The sequence below is a fragment of the Stegostoma tigrinum genome, unplaced genomic scaffold (assembly GCF_030684315.1).
Source record: "Stegostoma tigrinum isolate sSteTig4 unplaced genomic scaffold, sSteTig4.hap1 scaffold_63, whole genome shotgun sequence".
Lineage (NCBI taxonomy): Eukaryota > Metazoa > Chordata > Chondrichthyes > Orectolobiformes > Stegostomatidae > Stegostoma > Stegostoma tigrinum.
The window spans coordinates 194,868-214,429 of NW_026728568.1; the positions used below are offsets into that span (position 1 = coordinate 194,868).

The 19,562-nt window shown below is 52.8% G+C and overlaps 2 protein-coding genes across 9 annotated transcripts in view; both read right to left on the reverse strand.

Moving 5' to 3' along the window:
- Positions 1-5,823, reverse strand: part of LOC132209041 (dystrophin-related protein 2-like) — a 156,928-nt gene extending 151,105 nt beyond the window's left edge. For 2 of the 8 annotated variants that reach the window (XR_009445116.1, XR_009445111.1), the window contains exons 1-2: positions 5,619-5,814; positions 3,342-3,478 (exon numbers count right to left, since the gene is read on the reverse strand). Coding sequence is in view for 1 of the 8 variants with exons in the window: in XM_059644251.1 (XP_059500234.1) it covers positions 5,619-5,640 (22 nt within the window). In the remaining 7 variants the exon portion in view is untranslated. Of the gene's footprint in view, positions 1-3,341; positions 3,479-5,618 lie in introns of all 8 variants that reach the window. The other 6 variants (XR_009445114.1, XR_009445113.1, XR_009445115.1 and 3 more) reach the window with 5 other exon arrangements.
- A 12,111-nt stretch (positions 5,824-17,934) lies between these two features.
- LOC132209044 (complement C3 alpha chain-like) lies at positions 17,935-19,318 on the reverse strand. Its single transcript, XM_059644259.1, has 2 exons — positions 19,267-19,318; positions 17,935-18,164 (listed from the first exon to the last, which is right to left on the reverse strand). The coding sequence occupies exons 1-2, from the start codon at positions 19,270-19,272 to the stop codon at positions 17,943-17,945; spliced, it is 228 nt and encodes a 75-aa protein (XP_059500242.1). The 5' UTR covers positions 19,273-19,318; the 3' UTR covers positions 17,935-17,942.
- Between the last annotated feature and the right edge of the window lie 244 nt (positions 19,319-19,562).

The following is a 19,562-nucleotide window of genomic DNA, read 5'->3' on the forward strand; positions in this document are numbered from 1 at the left end:
AACCCCAACCCCACACCCATTCGCGTCCCATGGTGACTCTCCACAAACCCACCTCCGGGTAGAAATGCAAACACAAGTTGCTGGAAATGCTCAGCATCTGTGAAGAAAAAGTACCGAGGTAGCATTTTGGGTGCGATGACCCTTTCTCTCCGAGCTCCGGCTAGAAATGCTCCAGCCTCTGGGACAGGGTCCCCTTGTAGTCGGAGAGCTGCGGGTCGATCTCGGCTGTTCGCTTGGCGCAGGGCATCAAGAGCTCCCCTCAGCCCCAGGAAGGGATATGTTCACCCCCTAACCTTATACTGACAGTGGTTGTGTTCTTCCCTCATCCCCGGGAGCCCCTCTTGCCTTCTCACCTGGTCGTCGGAGTGCTATTTGGCTACGGAGGGCGGTGCGATAAAGAGCCCACTTCCCACAGCCGCGGGGGAAGGGGGCATCCCTTCACTCCTCAACCTCCTCCCATCTCATCTTGTGGCAGTGGCTGTTCGGCTGCAGAAAGCAGCGCTGCCCATGACCCCAAACCTCCCGACAACACCCCTCTCCGAACCCAACCCCCACCACGACCCTTTTGCAGTAGCTGTAGGCCACTCAGTCACAGGGCTGTGCGATAGTGACTCTCCCCATGTCCCCTCGCTTCCAGGACGGCTCTCCTCCAACGCCTACCCCATCCCATCCCGCTCCTTCCCTTTACCTTGTAGTCGGAGAGCTGTAGGCAGTTCTGCTACGGAAACCCGCCCAGGGCTGTATAATAGACACCCTCCCAATGTCCCCAGCCTTCCCCTCACCCGGGGAGGGGTATTCTCACCCCCAAAACATACATTCCCAACCCCTCGCTTTGTGATAGGAGCGGCGCAGGGTGTGAAACAGGGATCGTGCTCATGTCCCCAGTCCTCCCTTCACCCCAAACCCCGCTGTGACCTTGCAGTCGGAGATTGTTGTCGGCTGCTCAGCCACGGAAGGCGTCGCGTAACGCGGCCAGGTACTCGGGGAGCGCAGGCTCGGTGCCAGGCAGCTGTTCAGGCAGGTAGCTGTGCCCAGGAGCCGGGCAAAGAGGCCTTCTCCCACCTCAGATCCCCGCTCCTGGCAAAGGCGGCGCAGGGCCGAGCCAATGAGCAGCGAGCGCTCCAGCAGCCCGGATGCCTGCTCCTAGCCCGGTGGTCATGCTGGAGGCCGCTGGAGAACAGGGGGTTGTAGGGGTCCAGGAGCGTGGTGCGATGATCCCCGCTGCCGAAACCCTGGGTCCTCAGCCCCTCCCGGGAAAAGGGATCCAGACAGCGGACTCGTCGCCGAGGGAGAGGGGGAAAAAGGCGTGAGTAGGAACAGGAGAGGAAGGGGATTGACTGCGAGGGAGAAAGAGACAGAGTGTGTGTGAGAGAGAGAGGGGATTAGAAATGCAGTCTGATTGTGGATGGGTTGGGTTTAAACTGAGATTTTTAAACTTTGTTCGAACGAAACCCAGAACGCTGCCTGCTGAGCGAGTGGAGAGGCTCGGACAGAGAGGAAGAGAGACACAGGGAAAGATAGGGGGGCGGGGGAGAGGGGGCAGAGAGAGGTCACAGGGAGAGACGGAGAGACAGGGGAGAGAGAACGGCAGAAGCACACACAGAGGGAGGCAGAGACAAGAGGAGAGACAGAGGGGCGCACACACACACAGACCAAAGAGACAGAGAAGTGCACAGCGAAGTGGCAGAGACAAGACGACAGAGAGAGAGATACAGAGACATAGAGTGAGGCACACACAGAGAGATGGAGGGACAGAGATTGTGTGTGTGGGGCAGGGGGTGGGTTTGGAGAAAATGGGAGAGAGAGAGAAAGAGGCAGAGTCGTAGAGTTGTACAGCAGTGAAACAGACCCTTCAGTCCAACTACTCCATGCCGACCGGGGGGCCGGGGCCCGTGGGCGGGACAGGGCTGCGGGGGGCCGGGGCCCGTGGGCGGGACAGGGCTGCGGGGGGCCGGGGCCCGTGGGCGGGACAGGGCTGCGGGGGGCCGGGGCCCGTGGGCGGGACAGGGCCGCGGGGGGCCGTCCCTCTGAGGGGGACAGGGCTGCGGGGGCGGGTCAGGACTGCGGGGGCAAATCGCCGTGAGCGGGTCAGGACTGCGGGGGCAAATCGCCGTGAGCGGGCCAGTGCTGCGGGGGCAGGTCCCCGTGAGCAGGACTGTACTGCGGGGGCCGGTCCCCCTGAGCGGGATAGGGCTGCAGGGGGCCCGTCCCCGTGAGCAGGACAGGGCTGCAGGGGGCAAATCGCAGTGAGCGGGACAGGGCTGCGGGGGCCGGTTGCCGCCAGCGGGAGAGGGCTGCGGAGGCAAATCGCCCTGAGTGGGAGAGGGCTGCGGGGGCCGGTCCCTGTGAGCGTCTCAGAAATGCAGGGGCAAGTTGATCCGGTGAATTCAAGTATGAAATTACACGAAAGACAGCAATGAATTTAAAGCATCAAGAGGAAAGAGATTTGGAATCCAGCATTCGTTCATGGGGATGGAGCAGCGCTTGGAATATTGCCTTCAGTTCTGGTCGCTTCATTACAGGGAGGATGTGGAAGCTTTAGAGAGGGTGCAGAGGAGATTTAGCAGGATGCTGCATGGAATGGACGGCAGGTCTTATGAGGAAGGGTTGAGGGGGCGAGGACTTTTTTCATTGGAGCAAAGAAGAATGAGAGGTGACTTGATAGAGGTATACAAGATGATGAGAGGCATAGCTGGAGTGGATAGTCAGAGATTTTTTCCCAGAGCAGAAATGACTATCACGAGGGGGAGAAATTTTAAGGTGACTGGAGGAAGGAACAGGGGAGATGTCAGACCTAAGTTCTTTACACAGAGAGTGGCGGGTGTGTGGAATGCGCTGCTGGCAGTGGTAATGGAGTCAGATACATTTAGAGGCTTTTAAGCGACTCTTGGATAGGCACATGAAGGACAGTAAAATGAAGGGTATGCAGGGTAGTTTGATCTTAATGGGATAATAGGACGGCACAACATCGTGGGCCGAAGGGCCTGTACTGTTCTTTGTTCTATGTTCAGCCAAAGGTTCTTTTCAGGAGAGAGTAATTGATTGTAGTTTTTAAAGACAGAACTGGAGGACAGAGAAAGATATCAAGGAAGGTTGCACGTTAGTGACAGTATCAACAAGTCCTCAGCAAATGTACTCTCTGAGGAACTACACTGTTTTGAAGGCGAGAGGACCAATGATATCAGTTAAGCCCCCCTTGTTTTTGTATTGTGTACTTCTGACATATGCGCAAATGGACAACCTCACTCTCCTGCAAAGCTGCAGAATGAATAATGCTGCAATATTTGTCAACTCCCAAATGGGCATTGATACATTAGTAAATCGCACATCAATAAACTTACGTCTCAAGGTTCTCGCCTTCTAGAACTGTTTGTACTGGTAAATAACCCAAGCGAGGATGTTTGGCAAAGTATTTCTTTGATCTGAACTTATTTTTCAGCACCTTGCTAAAATCACGCACATCTTCACCTGATGTTGTCTAAAAATGTAAAATAAATCAAATTCAGTTAAGAATTAATAATGAACCAATCTACTCAACTCACTCTATAATCCATGCTATCGCTGCTAAATGTCTTTGAGGATGTAAAATTAAAGAGTCTGCAATTCTGAGGGATAAAGTCGCTATCTTTCTGTAAGATTATGATAAAGGTTAGATATGTCTGAATGTGAGTTTCGAACAATTAAGCTTGAGTTTCATAGAGTCATACAGCATGAAAAAAGATCCTTTGGTCCAACCAGTCTATGCTGATCACAATCCCAAACTCAACTAGTTCCACCTGCCTGTGCTTGGCCGATATCTCTCCAAACATTTCTATCATCTTTCTATCTTCTAGCTACAACATCACCTGAACAGAATTCTCCATCTTGTGGTCAAATACTAAAACTATACAATTAAGTAATTTCAAATGATTCACATTAGTGGCCTTTCTGGTTGAATTGCTAATTATTTTAACAACAGTGCATTTTTTGTCCAATTATGCCATGTATAATTACTGATCCAAAATTCATCTCATTGGGTTTCATTTTTTTGGTTTTTTGTATTGAGTCAAAGATGAGATCAATACAGGGGGGGAGAAGGGCGCCGCACGAGGGGGGGAGAAGGGCGCCGCACGAGGGGGGGAGAAGGGCGCCGCACGAGGGGGGGGGAAGGGCGCCGCACGAGGGGGGGAGAAGGGCGCCGCACGAGGGGGGGGGAAGGGCGCCGCACGAGGGGGGGGGAAGGGCGCCGCAAGAGGGGGGGGGAAGGGCGCCGCACGAGGGGGGGGGAAGGGCGCCGCACGAGGGGGGGGGGGAAGGGCGCCGCACGAGGGGGGGGGGAAGGGCGCCGCACGAGGGGGGGGGAAGGGCGCCGCACGAGGGGGGGGGAAGGGCGCCGGACGAGGGGGGGGGAAGGGAGCCGGACGAGGGGGGGGGAAGGGAGCCGGACGAGGGGGGGGGAAGGGAGCAGGACGAGGGGGGGGGGAAGGGAGCAGGACGAGGGGGGGGGAAGGGAGCAGGACGAGGGGGGGGGAGGGAGCAGGACGAGGGGGGGGGGAGGGAGCAGGACGAGGGGGGGGGAGGGAGCAGGACGAGGGGGGGGGAGGGAGCAGGACGGGGGGGGGAGGGAGCAGGACGAGGGGGGGGGGAGGGAGCAGGACGAGGGGGGGGGAGGGAGCAGGACGAGGGGGGTGGAGGGAGCAGGACGAGGGGGGGGGAGGGAGCAGGACGAGGGGGGGGAGGGAGCAGGACGAGGGGGGGGGGAGGGAGCAGGACGAGGGGGGGGGAGGGAGCAGGACGAGGGGGGGGGGAGGGAGCAGGACGAGGGGGGGGGGGAGGGAGCAGGACGAGGGGGGGGGGAGGGAGCAGGACGAGGGGAGGGAGCAGGACGAGGGGAGGGAGCAGGACGAGGGGGGGGGGAGGGAGCAGGACGAGGGGGGGGGAGGGAGCAGGACGAGGGGGGGGGGAGGGAGCAGGACGAGGGGGGGGGGAGGGAGCAGGACGAGGGGGGGGGAGGGAGCAGGACGAGGGGGGGGGGAGGGAGCAGGACGAGGGGGGGGAGGGAGCAGGACGAGGGGGGGGGAGGGAGCAGGACGAGGGGGGGGGGAGGGAGCAGGACGAGGGGGGGGGAGGGAGCAGGACGAGGGGGGGGGGAGGGAGCAGGACGGGGGGGGGGGGGAGGGAGCAGGACGAGGGGGGGGGGAGGGAGCAGGACGGGGGGGGGAAGGGAGCAGGACGAGGCGGGGGGGGGAAGGAGCAGGACGAGGTGGGGGGGGAAGGAGCAGGACGAGGTGGGGGCGTAAGGAGGAAGGGAAATGAACACAGCAGACACGCTGACATCACCTCGACACCCAGAATATTCAGACCCTAGATAAGCGTTTCTCCCTGCGACTCCTGAAACAGACACTCGCAGCCATGCGCCGGCACCTCCACACACTGCAATCCAGCCTGCCCCAGCTCAGAGCCTCCTCTCCCAGACCTGCAAAGGACCCCTGCTGTTTTTTATCCGCCGCAGGTTCCACAGACTGAACACCCAGTTCCACTCAGCTTTACTGGACACCAAAAATCGTAAGTACAACCAACTCACGGGCCCCTGCCACCCACAAGAGGATTCCTGCGCCTCCCAAATCCCGAGTCTGTACCTGCCCCGCCGCCATTGACCATGAAGACACGGCCGGAGACCCCACCGATGACGTCACATCCGCCTCCGCCGGCGACACCACTTCCGGAACCGCTGCTGCACTCACCACCTCCACTTCCAGGTACAACACCTCACACACCACCCTCACCGCAGCTGCTGCCGCCTCCCCCGATACACCAACCGCCGACGGAACCCCGCCCACGGCCGACGGAACCCCGCCCATGGCCGACGACCTCATCGCTCCGCCCACAGCCTCCACAGCCAGCAACCCCAGAGGAGACAGCCACACTGAGCCCTGCCACATGTTCACCGTCTCCCCAGACCTCCCACTGACTGAGGACGAACGGTCAGTCCTCAGGAAGGGGCTCACCTTTGTCCCCGTACAACCACAAATCAACCAATACCAGTCACGATTGGACATAGAGCAGTTTTTCCGCCATCTTCGCATCCACGCCTACTTCTTCAACCGGGAGCCTAAAACTCCCTCCACTGACCCCTTCACCCTCTTCCAACACAAGTCCTCCTCCTGGACACCACCCCCAGGCCTCCTAACCTCCCTCGACCTCTTCATCTCCAACTGCCGTCGAGACATTAACCGCCTCAATCTCTTCACCCCTCTCACCCACTCCAACATCTCCCCTGAAGAACGGGCAGCCCTCCGCTCCAACCCCAACCTCACCATCAAACCCGCAGACAACGGTGGCGTAGTGGTAGTATGGCGCACTGACCTCTACATCGACGAGGTCGGACGCCAACGCTCCGACACCACCTCCTACTGCCCCCTCGCTCATGACCCCACACCCGAGCACCAAACCATCATCTCCAATACCATTCATGACCTCATCACCTCTGGGGACCTCCCACCCACAGCCTCCAACCTCATTGTTCCCCAACCCCGCATGGCCCGTTTCTATCTCCTTCCCAAAATCCACAAACCTGCCTGCCCTGGTCGACCCATCGTCTCAGCCTGTTCCTGCCCCACCGAACTCATCTCCACCTATCTGGACTCCATTTTCTCCCCTTTGGTCCAGGAACTCCCTACCTACGTCCGTGACACCACCCACGCCCTCCACCTCCTCCAGGATGTCAAATTCCCTGGCCCCCAACACCTCATCTTCACCATGGACGTCCAGTCCCTATACACCTGCATTCTGCATGCAGATGGCCTCCAGGCCCTCCGCTTCTTCCTGTCCCGCAGGCCCGACCAGTCCCCATCCCCCGACACCCTCATCGGCCTAGCCGAACTCGTCCTCACCCTCAACAACTTCTCTTTTGACTCCTCCCACTTCCTACAGACTAAGGGGGTGGCCATGGGCAGCCGCATGGGCCCCAGCTATGCCTGCCTCTTTGTAGGTTACGTGGAACAGTCCCTCTTCCGCACCTACACAGGACCCAAACCCCACCTCTTCCTCCGGTACACTGATGACTGTATCGGCGCCGCCTCTTGCTCCCCAGAGGAGCTCGAACAGTTCATCCACTTCACCAACACCTTCCACCCCAACCTTCAGTTCACCTGGGCCATCTCCAGCACATCCCTCACCTTCCTGGACCTCTCAGTCTCCATCTCAGGCAACCAGCTTGTAACTGATGTCCATTTCAAGCCCACCGACTCCCACAGCTACCTAGAATACACCTCCTCCCACCCACCCTCCTGCAAAAATTCCATCCCATATTCCCAATTCCTCCGCCTCCGCCGCATCTGCTCCCACAATAAGACATTCCACTCCCGCACATCCCAGATGTCCAAGTTCTTCAAGGAGCGCAACTTTCCCCCCACAGTGATCGAGAACGCCCGTGACCGCGTCTCCCGTATTTCCCGCAACACATCCCTCACACCCCGCCCCCGCCACAACCGCCCAAAGAGGATACCCCTCGTTCTCACACACCACCCCACCAACCTCCGGATACAACGCATCATCCTCCAACACTTCCGCCATCTACAATCCGACCCCGCCACCCAAGACATTTTTCCATCCCCACCCCTGTCTGCCTTCCGGAGAGACCACTCTCTCCATGACTCCCTTGTTCGCTCCACACTGCCCTCCAACCCCACCACACCCGGCACCTTCCCCTGCAACCGCAGGAAATGCTACACTTGCCCCCACACCACCTCCCTCACCCCTATCCCAGGCCCCAAGATGACATTCCACATTAAGCAGAGGTTCACCTGCACATCTGCCAATGTGGTATACTGCATCCACTGTACCCGGTGTGGCTTCCTCTACATTGGGGAAACCAAGCGGAGGCTTGGGGACCGCTTTGCAGAACACCTCCGCTCAGTTCGCAACAAACAACTGCACCTCCCAGTCGCAAACCATTTCCACTCCCCCTCCCATTCTTTAGATGACATGTCCATCATGGGCCTCCTGCAGTGCCACAATGATACCAGCCACCCGAAGGTTGCAGGAACAGCAACTCATATTCCGCCTGGGAACCCTGCAGCCTAATGGTATCAATGCGGACTTCACCAGTTTCAAAATCTCCCCTTCCCCCACCGCATCCCTAAACCAGCCCAGTTCTTCCCCTCCCCCCACTGCACCACACAACCAGCCCAGCTCTTCCCCTCCACCCACTGCATCCCAAAACCAGTCCAACCTGTCTCTGCCTCCCGAACCTGTTCTTCCTCTCACCCATCCCTTCCTCCCACCCCAAGCCGCACCCCCATCTATCTACTAACCTTATCCCACCTCCTTGACCTGTCCGTCTTCCCGGGACTGACCTATCCCCTCCCTACCTCCCAACCTATACTCTCTCCACCTATCTTCTTTTCTCTCCATCTTCGGTCCGCCTCCCCCTCTCTCCCTATTTATTCCAGAACCCTCACCCCGTCCCCCTCTCTGATGAAGGGTCTAGGCCCGAAACGTCAGCTTTTGTGCTCCTGAGATGCTGCTTGGTCTGCTGTGTTCATCCAGCCTCACATTTTATTATCTTGGATTCTCCAGCATCTGCAGTTCCCATCATCTCTGACATCAGCTTCCCTGAGCCTCTGATGCTGCTTGTCCTGCTGTGTTCATCCACATCAACACCTTGTTACCCCCCATTCTCCTTTGTTTGTGTTTTCTTGCTCTTCCTCCCTCCCTCTGATTCTCTCCCCCTCTCTCACCTCTGCTGGCTCTAATTTCACTCCCTTGTCATGTTCCCTTATTTCCATCTTTCTGTCCCTTCTCTCTCTCTCTCCGCCCACAAACTCACTCTGGCTTTATTCACAGGGGGAGAGAGTACAAGAGCAAAGGAAACCAAAGCACGCAGCGCCTTCGGCTGAGAGAGAAATGAAGAAATGCCGGAGATTTTCCAAACCCTGACGCAGGGGTTGCCTCTCTCTCTCTCGACAGTCTCTGTGACTGCCCCATCAAACCCCACACCCATTCCCGTCCCATGGTGTCTCTCCACAAACCCACCTCCGGGTGGAAATGCAAACACAAGTTGCTGGAAATGCTCAGCATCTGTGAAGAAAAAGTCCCGAGGTAGCGTTTTGGGTGCGATGACCCTTTCCCTCAGAGCTCCAGCTAGAAATGCTCCAGCCTCTGAGACAGGGTCCCCTTGAGGTCGGAGAGCTGCGGCTCCATCTTGGCTGTTCGCTTGGCGCAGGGCATCAGGAGCTCCCCTCAGCCCCAGGAAGGGGTATGATCACCCCCTAACCTTATACTGACAGTGGTTGTGTCCTTCCCTCATCCCCGGGAGCCCCTCCTGTCTTCTCACCTTGTCGCCGGGGTGCTATTCGACTACGGAGGGCTGTGCGATAAAGATCCTACTTCCCACAGCGGCAGGGGGAGGTGGCATCCCTTCGCTCCTAAAACACCCCCTCCCATCCAATCTTGTGGCGATGGCTGTTCGGCTGCAGAAAGCGGCGCTGCCCGTGACCCCAAACCTCCCTACAACACCCCTCTCCTAATCCGACATTTTTGCAGTAGCTGTAGGCCACTCAGTCACTGGGCTGTACAATAGTGACTCTCCCCATGTCCAATCACTTCCAGGACGGCAATCCTCCAACCCCGACCCCATCCCATCCGCCTCCTTCCCTTTACCATGTAGTACGAGAGCTGCAGGCTGGTCGGCTACGGAAACCCGCGCAAGGCTGGATAATAGACACCCTCCCAATGTCCCCAGCCTTCCCCTCACCCGGGGAGGGGAATTCTCACCCCCAAAACATCCATTCCCAACCCCTCGCTTTGGGATAGGAGCGGCGCAGGATGTGAAACAGGGACCGTGCTCATGTCCCCAACCCTCCCTTCACCCCAAACCACCACCCCCAGCTTACCTTGCAGTAGGAGATAGTTGTCGGCTGCTCAGCTACGGAAGGCGTCGCGGACCTGCGGCCGGGTGCTCGGGGAGCGCGGGCTCAGTGCCAGGCAGCTGTGCTCAGGCGCCGGGCGAAGAGGCCTTCTCCCCCCTCGGATCCCCGCTCCCGGCACAGGGCCGAGCCACTGAGCAGCGAGCGCTCCAGCAGCCCGGATGCCTGCTCCCAGCCCGGTGGTCATGCTGGAGGCCGCTGGAGAACAGGAGGTTGTAGGGGTACGGGAGCGTGGTGCGATGATCCCCGTTGCCGAACAGCTGGGTCCTCAGAACCCACCCGGGAAAAGGGATCCAGACAGCGGACTCGTCGCCGAGGGAGGGTGGGGGAAGGCGTGAGTCGGAACAGGAGAGGAAGGGGATTGACTGAGAGGGAGAAAGAGACAGACTCTCTGTGTGTGTGTGTGTGTGTGTGTGTGAGTGAGAGAGAGAGGGGATTAGAAATGCAGTCTGATTGCGGATGGGTTGGGTTTAAATAGAGATTTTTAAACTTCGTTCAAAAAACTCACAACGCTCCCTGCTGAGCGGGTGGAGAGGCTCGGATAGAGAGGAAGAGAGAGACAGAGGGGCGGGGGAGAGGGGACAGAGAGAGGTTCACAGGGAGAGACGGAGAGACAAGGAGACAGGGGAGAGAGAACGGCAGGAGCACACACAGACGGAGCCAGATACAAGACGAGAGATAGAGAGGGGCGCACACAGAGACCAAAGAGACAGAGTGAAAGCGGAGAGAGGAGAGAGACAGAAGTGCACAGCGAGGTGGCAGAGACAAGACGACAGAGAGAGACAGAGACATAGAGTGAGGCACACACAGAGAGATGGAGAGACAGAGATTGTGTGTGTGTGGCGGGGGGTGGGTTTGGAGAAAATGGGAGAGAGAGAGACAGAGTCGTCGAGTTGTACAGCAGGGAAACAGACTCTTCAGTCCAACTCCTCCAGGCCGACCAGATACCGTAACTGACTAGTTCTGTTTGCCAGCCTGTAGCCCATATCCCTCCAGCCCCTTCCTATTCATGTGTCCCTGCAGGTGACTTCTAAATACTGTGAGTATAACAGCCTCTGTCACTCCTCTGGCAGTTCATGCCACACACAGACTACACTCGGGAGAACACGTTGGCGCCAAATCCATCTCCCATCCTCTGAGAAAAGGAACCGGAAATGACATCACCAACCCAAGGAAACCGGAACACTTAAAGAGAAGGCGGGACCTAACTCCGGATGCTCACTGATGATTTTACCTGGAATGGTGCCGAAACGTCTGCAAACTAACCTTCCAGCTCAGTGAGCAATCTTACATCCAGAACCTCAACCCTGAGCTACAAATCTTCTCAAAACTCGATAATGCTTTGCCACTTGATTAACAGATGCATCCTATTTTTTGAAAAAAATAAACTTTTTTTGCTGGATGTATGACTGACTGACCAGTGTTTATTGTCCTTCCTTAACTGAGCCTTGGGAGCTCTGCAGACCAATGGTATCAACGTGGATTTCACAAGCTCCAAAATCTCCCCTTCCACCACTGCATCCCAAAACCAGCCCAGCTCGTCCCCTAATCTGTTCTTCCTCTTACCGATTCCCTTCCTCCCAGCTCAAGCCAAACCCCCATTCCCTACCGACTAACCTCTTCCCGCCCCCTTGACCTGTCCGTCCTCCCCAGACTGACCTATCCCCTCCCTACCTCCACACCCACACTCACCTCTACTGGCTTCATGTCCGCCCCTTTTACTTAAGGCCAGAAGACATCGGAGTGGAAGTAGGGCCATTCGGCCCATCAAGTCCACTCCACCATTTAAATCATGGCTCAGGGGCATTTCAACTCCACTTCCCTGAACTCTCCCCGTTGCCCTTGATTCCTCGTGAGATCAAGAATTTGTCAATCTCTGCCTTGAAGGCATCCAACGTCCTGGCCCCGACTGCACTCCGTGGCAATGATTTCCACAAGCCCGCCACTCTCTGGCTTTACAAATGTCATCTCATTTCCATTTGAAATTTACCCCCTCTAATTTTAAGGCTGTGCCCATGGGTCCTCGTCTCTCGGCCTCACGGAAACAACTTCCTAGCGTCCACCCCTTCCAAGGCAGACATTATGTTGTAAGTTTCTATTAGATCTCCCCTCACCCTTCGAAACTCTGATGAGTACAATCCCAGGATCCTTAGCCGTTCATCGTATGTCAAACCTACCACTTCAGGGATATTCCGTGTGAATCTCCGCTGGACACGCTCCAGGGCTAGTATGTCCTTTCTGAGCTGTGGGGCTCAAAATTGGACACGGTATTCTAAATGGAGCTTAACTAGAGCTTTATAAAGCCTCAGAAGCACATCGCTGCTTTTATATTCCAACCCTCTTGCGATAAAGGACAACATTACATTCACTTTCTTAATTACGGACTCTACCTGCAAGTTAACCTTTAGAGAATCCTGGGCCAACACTTCTAGATTCCTTTGTACTTGAGCTTTACGAATTTTCTCACCATTTAGAAAATAGTCCATGCCTGTATTCTTCTTACCAAAGTGCAAAACCCCACATTTACTCACATTGAATTTCATCAGTCATTTCCTGGACCACTCTCCTAAACTGTCTAACTCTTTCTGCCGCCCCTCCACCTCCTCAGTACTACCTGCCTGTCCACCTATCTTCGTATCATCGGAAAACTTCGCCAGAATGACCCCAGTCCCTTCATCCAGATCATCAATACGTAAGGTGAACAGCTGCGGCCCCGACACCGAAACCTGCGACACCAATCGTCACTGGTTGCCATTCCGAAAAACAGCCTTTTATCCCAACTCTCTGCCTTCTATCAGACAGCCAATCCTCAATCCAAGCCAGTAGCTCATCTCAAACACCATGGGCCCTCACCTTGCTCAGCAGCCTCCTGTGAGACACTTATGAAAGGCCTTTTGGAAGTCTAGATAGACAACATTTACTGGGTTTCCCCGGTCTAACATACTTGTTACCTCTTCAAAGAATTCTAACAGGTTTGGCAGGCACGACCTCCCCTTACTAAATCCATGCTGACTTGTTCTAATCTGACCCTGCACTTCCAGGAATTTCAAAATCTCATCCTTGACAATGATTCAAGAATTTTATCAACTACCGAGGTCAGGTTAATTGGCCTGTAATTTTCCATCTTTTGCCTTGATCCTTTCTTAAACAAGGGGGTTACAACAGCAATTTTCTAATCATCTGGGACTTTTGAAAGATCACATCCAAAGCCTCTGCTATTTCCTCAGCCACCTTCCTCAGAACTCTACAATGTAGCCCATCGGGGCCAGGAGATTTAGCAATTTTTAGACTTTTTAGCTTTTCCAGCACTTGCTCTTTTCTAATGCCTACCATACTCAACTTTGCCCCCTGACTCTCCCTAATTGTTGGCATACTACTCATGTCTTCCACTGTGAAGACTGACACAAAGTACTTATTAAGTCCTTCAGCTACTTCCTTATCTCCCATCACTAGCCTTCCAGCATCAATTTGGAGCGGCCCAGTGTCTACTTTTGCCTCATGTTTGTTTCTTATGTATTGAAAGAAGCTTTCACTGTGATTTCTAATATGACTAGCTAGCCTTCCTTCATATTTGCTCCTCTCCTTCCTTATTGCTCGTCTGTCTCCTCTGCACCTATCTTCCCCTCTGTCCATCTTCAATCTGCCTTCCCCCTCTCCCTGAAAATTTATGTTCAGGGAGATCTGGGTGTTCAGGTCCATTGTTCCATGAAGTTGGCAATGCAGGTCAACAGAGTGGTTAAGAAGGCATATGGTGTGCTTTCCTTCATCGGACGGGGTATCGAGTACAAGTGTTGGCAGGTCATTTTGCAGTTGTATAAGACTTTGGTTCGGCCACACTTGGAGTACTCCGTCCAGTTCTGGCCGCCTCATTACCAAAAGAATGTGGATGCTTTGGAGAGGGTGCAGAGGAGGTTAACCAGGATGTTGCCTGGTATGGAGGGTGCTAGCTATGAAGAGAGGTTGAGTAGATTCGGATTATTTTCATGAGAAAGACGGAGATTGAGGGGGGAACCTGATTGAGGGCTACAAAATCATGAGGGATACAGACAAGGTGGATAGCAAGAAGCTTTTTCCCCCAGAGTTATTGACTCAATTACAAGGGGTCATGAGTTCAAACCGAGAGGAGGAAAGTTTCAAGGAGATATGCAAGGGAAGTTCCTGAGGAAGAGGGTGGTGGGTGCCTGGAATGCGTTGCCAGCAGAGCTTGAAGACGCAGACACGATAGGGTCTTTTGAGATGTACCTGGACAGGTACATGGATGGGCAGGGAGCAAAGACCCTGACAGAATAGACGACAGGTTTAGACAGAGGATCTCGATTGGCGTAGGATTCGAGGGTCGAAGGGCCTGTTCCTGGGCTGTAATTTTCTTTGTTCTTGGATCAGATAAGAAGGAAAAGGGAGGTGTATAACAGTTATCAAGGGAATAAATCAACAGAGTCCCTGTAGACACACTAATGTCAACCAGGCCAACATCCCCAGCACTGAGGCACTGACCATCCTCGATCAGCCACAATGGGCTGGACACTTCATCTGTATGACTGACACGAGACTCCCCGCATGTTCTAATCCCAGCTTCAAAACAGCAGGCGAGACCCAGATGTGCAGAGGAAGCACTCAGTGATAAACTCAAGGCCTCAACGGTGAAGTGCAACATTCCTGCAGACACCGAGAATCACCGGCCGAAGACGGTCCGACGCCTGAGGAGTACCTGGGAAGGCATCAACACCTCGAGGCTTGATTTGGAAGCAGCGGAAGCCATGCAGCTACATCAACAACCCCCTCACCCCTTCCCAAGACCGCCTTCTGCCCCAAGTGCAACAGAGCCTACGGTAGCTGCATCGGTCTGGACAGCCACCCGGAGATTCAGCCTGAGAGTGGGAGACTGTCATCCGCGAGAAACCACCATGATGATGATGTATGGTGTGCAGGGGGATCTTGTCATAGCAATTAAGAGAACAAATAGAGGGCAACAGAACGCTGGTGACCAGGATTAGGATCAGGGAGAATCTCAAAATCTTCTACAAGTGTCTCAGAGCGAAAGAGAAAATCCAGGGAAAACCAGGTCTCATGAGGGATGAAGAGGCAAATGTATGGTTTGAACTGGACAGCAATTGTCAGGTGTTAAACAAGAAATTCACATCACCTTTTACATGTGAGAAGGAGCATTTCGGCACACAATTCCTGAGCAGAATTAACAGAGACTGGGGACATGTAAGGTGATCCGGTGAATTTAAAATCAGAAGAATTACCTGGAGAACAAGTAACATAGTTCCGCTTATCAAAATGCATGACAAACATAAAGCAGAGTATTACAGTCTGGAGAGTATCACATCAGTAGATAGGAAAATATTGGAGAATATTCTGAACGGCAGGCTTAATTTCCTTGGAAAGAAGCGGGGTTTGATCAGCAACGGTCAGCATAGCTTTGTCAGAGGGAGGTCATGCCTCACAAACCTAGATGATCCTTTCAAAGAGGTGACGGAGTGTGTAGATGGGAATTGATGCAGTGAAAACAGATTTCAGCAAAGACTTGGACAGGGTCTCACATGGGAGCCTGGCAAAGAAGGTAAAAGCTCGTGGGGTCCAGGAAAATACAGCAAGTTCAATCCAAAGTTATACATTGGTCAAATGGGCAGGTCAGTGGTAGATGGAGTGTTAACACTGATAAGTGTATGGTAATGCAATTTGGAAGAACTAACATGGCAAGGAATCTTTCAATGGATGCCAGGACACCAGGAAGGTCAGAGCAATGGTGTTATCTTGGGGTGCTTGTGCACAGATTGCTGAACATGGCATGGCAGCTTAAAGGGACAGTTAGGAAAGCAAATGGCTGAAGAGCTGTGCAGGAGTTTGGTTAGGCCCCAGCTGAAGGACTGAGTGCAGTTCTGCTCTCGCTTTAAATTGAAGGGTGAAAGAATAGCTTTAAATTGAGGGGTGAAAGACATAGGACAGATGTCAGAGGTGGTTTCTTTACTCAGAGAGTAGTCAGGGAATGGAACGCTTTGCCTGCAACGGTAGTAGATTCGCCAACTTTCGGTACATTTAAGTCGTCATTGGATAAGCATATGGACGTACATGGAATAGTGTAGGTCAGATGGGCTTCAGATCGGTATGACGGGTCGGCACAACATCGAGGGCCGAACGGCCTGTACTGCGCTGTAATGTTCTATGTTCTAATGGTCTCTTCATTATCGAAAAGAGGTGATTGCATTTGAGCATGTGTGGAGGACATTCATCAGGATGTTCTGAGGGGGTGAAGCATTTTAACTCGATGGAGAGTCTGGATAAGTTTGAGATAACAAGAACTGTCAATGCTGGAGTCTGAGATAACACAGCGTGGAGCTGGAGGAACACTGCAGGCCAGGCAGCATCACTGTTTTATCTGGATAAGGTTGGCTTGTTTTCTTCCGAAGAGAGAAGGTTGAAGAAGGTCCTGAAAAAATGGTCTGCATTCTGATGGGTCTAGGCGAGGGAAGCAGAACGACCATTCATGGGGTGGGAGGTCGGGGGGCCAGGGGGAAGGAATTTCAGGAAAGAAAAGACACCCAGAAGGTGCTGGGTGTTTGGAATTCATTGTCTGGGACTTTAGTTGAGGTGGTGGATAATCTTTTCACATTAAAGAAAAAGGGTTGGTACAGCACTTAAAATGAAATAACATTCAAGGCAACGGGCCTATTGCTAAAACATGAGCCGAATGTGAACTTAGTGTGGCTTCAGTGGTTACAGACACAATGGAATGAAGTGCTTGTCCAATTCACACGGATGATCCCTGGAATGGTAGGCTTAACCTATGATGAATGGCTAAGGATCCTGGGATTGTACTCACTACAGTTTTGAAGGTTGAGGGGAGAACTAATAAAAACTTCCAAGATAATGTATGGTTTAGAAGAGGTGGACGCTAGGAGGTTGTTTCCGTTAGGAGGGGAGACGAGGACCCGTGGGCACAGACTTAAAATTCGAGGGGGTCAATTTAAAACTGAAATCAGACGACATTTCTTCAGGCAGAAAGTGGTGGGCTTGTGGAATTCATTGCCGCAGAGTGCAGTGGAGGCCGGGATGTTGGACGCCTTCAAGGCAGAGATCGACAAATTCTTGATCTCAAAAGGAATCAAGGGCTACGCGGAGAGTGCAGGGAAGTGGTGTTGAAATGCCCATCAGCCATGATTTAAATGGCGGAGTGGACTTGATGGGCCGAATGGCCTTACCTCCACTCCTATGTCTCATGGCCTGATGGTCTAATTCTGAAGTATTCTCTTATTCTATGATTCTGGAGCAGGGGACAGTGAGTGGACAGCACAGGACAGTTCACCTAACTTCTCCTTTACCAATCTTCTATCTGCCTCCCCACTTCTCCCTATTTTTTTCAGAATCCCCTTCTCCCCCAACCATATTTGAAGAAGGGTGTCGACCCGAAACGTCAGCTTTCTTGCTTCTCTGATGCTGCTCGGCCCGCTGTGTTCATCCAGTTCTACTCCTTGTTCTCTCAGATTCTCCAGAATTGGCAAGTTCCTACTATCTCTCGAGGAAACTGACTTGTTTTTGCACCCAAACTGTGGTGAGAATGTGGAACGCACCGACTGTGTGGGTGGTAGAGGCAGAAACCATGATAACACTTAACAAGTTTTTGATTGGTCATTTGCGATACCAAGGCATACAAGGCTCTGGGTCGAGTGCTGGGAAATGTGATTAGAATAGTAAGGGACTTGCATCTTGTGAGGGCACATACAATTTGCTGAAGGGTCTGTTCCATTGCCACGGCACTCTATTATGCTGTCCCTCAATGATCCTATGACAAGTAAGTGAAGGTTTGCAGAAAGAGATAGTTTTCAAGGACAATGCCTAAAGGAAAACTGATGCACAGGCAAAGTGCATGTAAGAATTTAACCAAGGATTAACACCATTCAAGAACTGGAATTTGTGCCAATGCACCAAACCTGCAGATGAAAATGCAGTGTCCAGTTTGATTGCAAACAGCAACAACCACCAGTTAGTAACATGATCAATGGAAATATCTGAATGCCTGTTGTTGTGATCTCAAGCATTTACCTGCGTCGAGTGAAATCCACCACCATAGTTCTGTTGCATCGTTAGCCACCTCACAATCGGTGTTGCATAGTCAAAATCATTCCTTGACAATGCTTGAAGCAAGGCATAAGCAGTGGTTTCCACAGTCATCGCAAAAGCCCGTGCTGCTTCAATTAGATACGGCTTCTCGTCCTCCAACAATGGAGGCTTTCCAGTTACCAACATCACAATCTGTCATTTGAGAAAGGGATTAGCTGAGAATAAAGTTTACATCATATAGATTTTTGTTTGCATTTCAACAACACAACAATGGTTTTGCTGGTCAAGATCCAGCATTATCTCACCACTGATGTCTATAACATTCTCCATACTTCCCGCTCAGTGATGGGTCCTTTTGTTTGGGAAAAATAGGCACCTTCGAATGCAAATGAATCAAGATGAGCTTTAGTTTCTCATCAGGCTACATGGAGTTACTACAAGATGTTATGAGCAAAAGGTGAAGGAGCAGATGAAACGATTCATAGCATCAGTCTGGATGATCTTCTTGCGCTCATCCTGAGGAGGCATCACAGATCTCAACTTACACGCAATTCAAATTATTTCACGCAATGACAAGACTGAATGTTCTGGATACTGTAAATGCCATGGCACCTGGCAGCATCCCACAAACTGTATTGGAACAATGTGCCCCAACGTCACCACACCAACAGTAAATGTTTTCCAGTACATTTTTAAACACTTGCAACACTCACATTTCAGAGAAAGATGACCTATCACGCAATCGGCAGACAAATTGTCCTGACCAATTCTGACCTCAATGTATTCTCAATCATCAGCAAAGTAATGCAACATCTGGATGACAGTGCTGTCAAATAGTTGCACACTGAGGCTCAGTTCACTTTTCGTCATGCCACACTTCTCGCAACCTCATTCAGGATTTACCACAAATATGATCAGAGATCCTGAGCTTGAAAAGGAAGGAAACTGCAATCTGTCATTTCCACCAAGGCAACTTCTGATTGAATGTGGTGTTCAGCAGAGTTATAGGAAGTTGAGTCAGTGGCATTCACTGGATACCTGCACTGGTTGAAGTCATGTCTTCACTTGAACCAAAGTGGAGACATGAATGTTCATTGAATATTGTCCAGGTGTCCAGCAGAATTCATGACTTTTCCAACAGTGAAGTCAACGATGAGAAAATACAGTGAGACTTGGACAATTATCAGGCTTGGCCTGACAAAGGATAAGTAACATTTGCACCATACAAGTGCTAAGCAGCAATCAGCTCCAACAAGAGAGAATATGACCATATCACAAAATTCCATGTCCTTACCATCATCCTTACATTTTTTTTAAATGTGCAAGTGTTATCCAAGCCATGCAAGGCTATGGACCAGGTGTTGGAAATGAGGTTAGAACAATTCAGTGCTTGTCTTTGACTGTCACAGAATCCGTGAGCTTCAGAATTTATTTCTCCTGTACTGTAGACCACTGAGGTGCTTGGCTATCCACTTCATCAAGGTTAACACTGATCTAAAACCAAACTGGAACGGTTATATAATCAGCAGTAGCCAGGTCCGTTGTACAAACCGCCCTGCTGTGGGACAGGGTCAGGTAAATCCAAGTGAG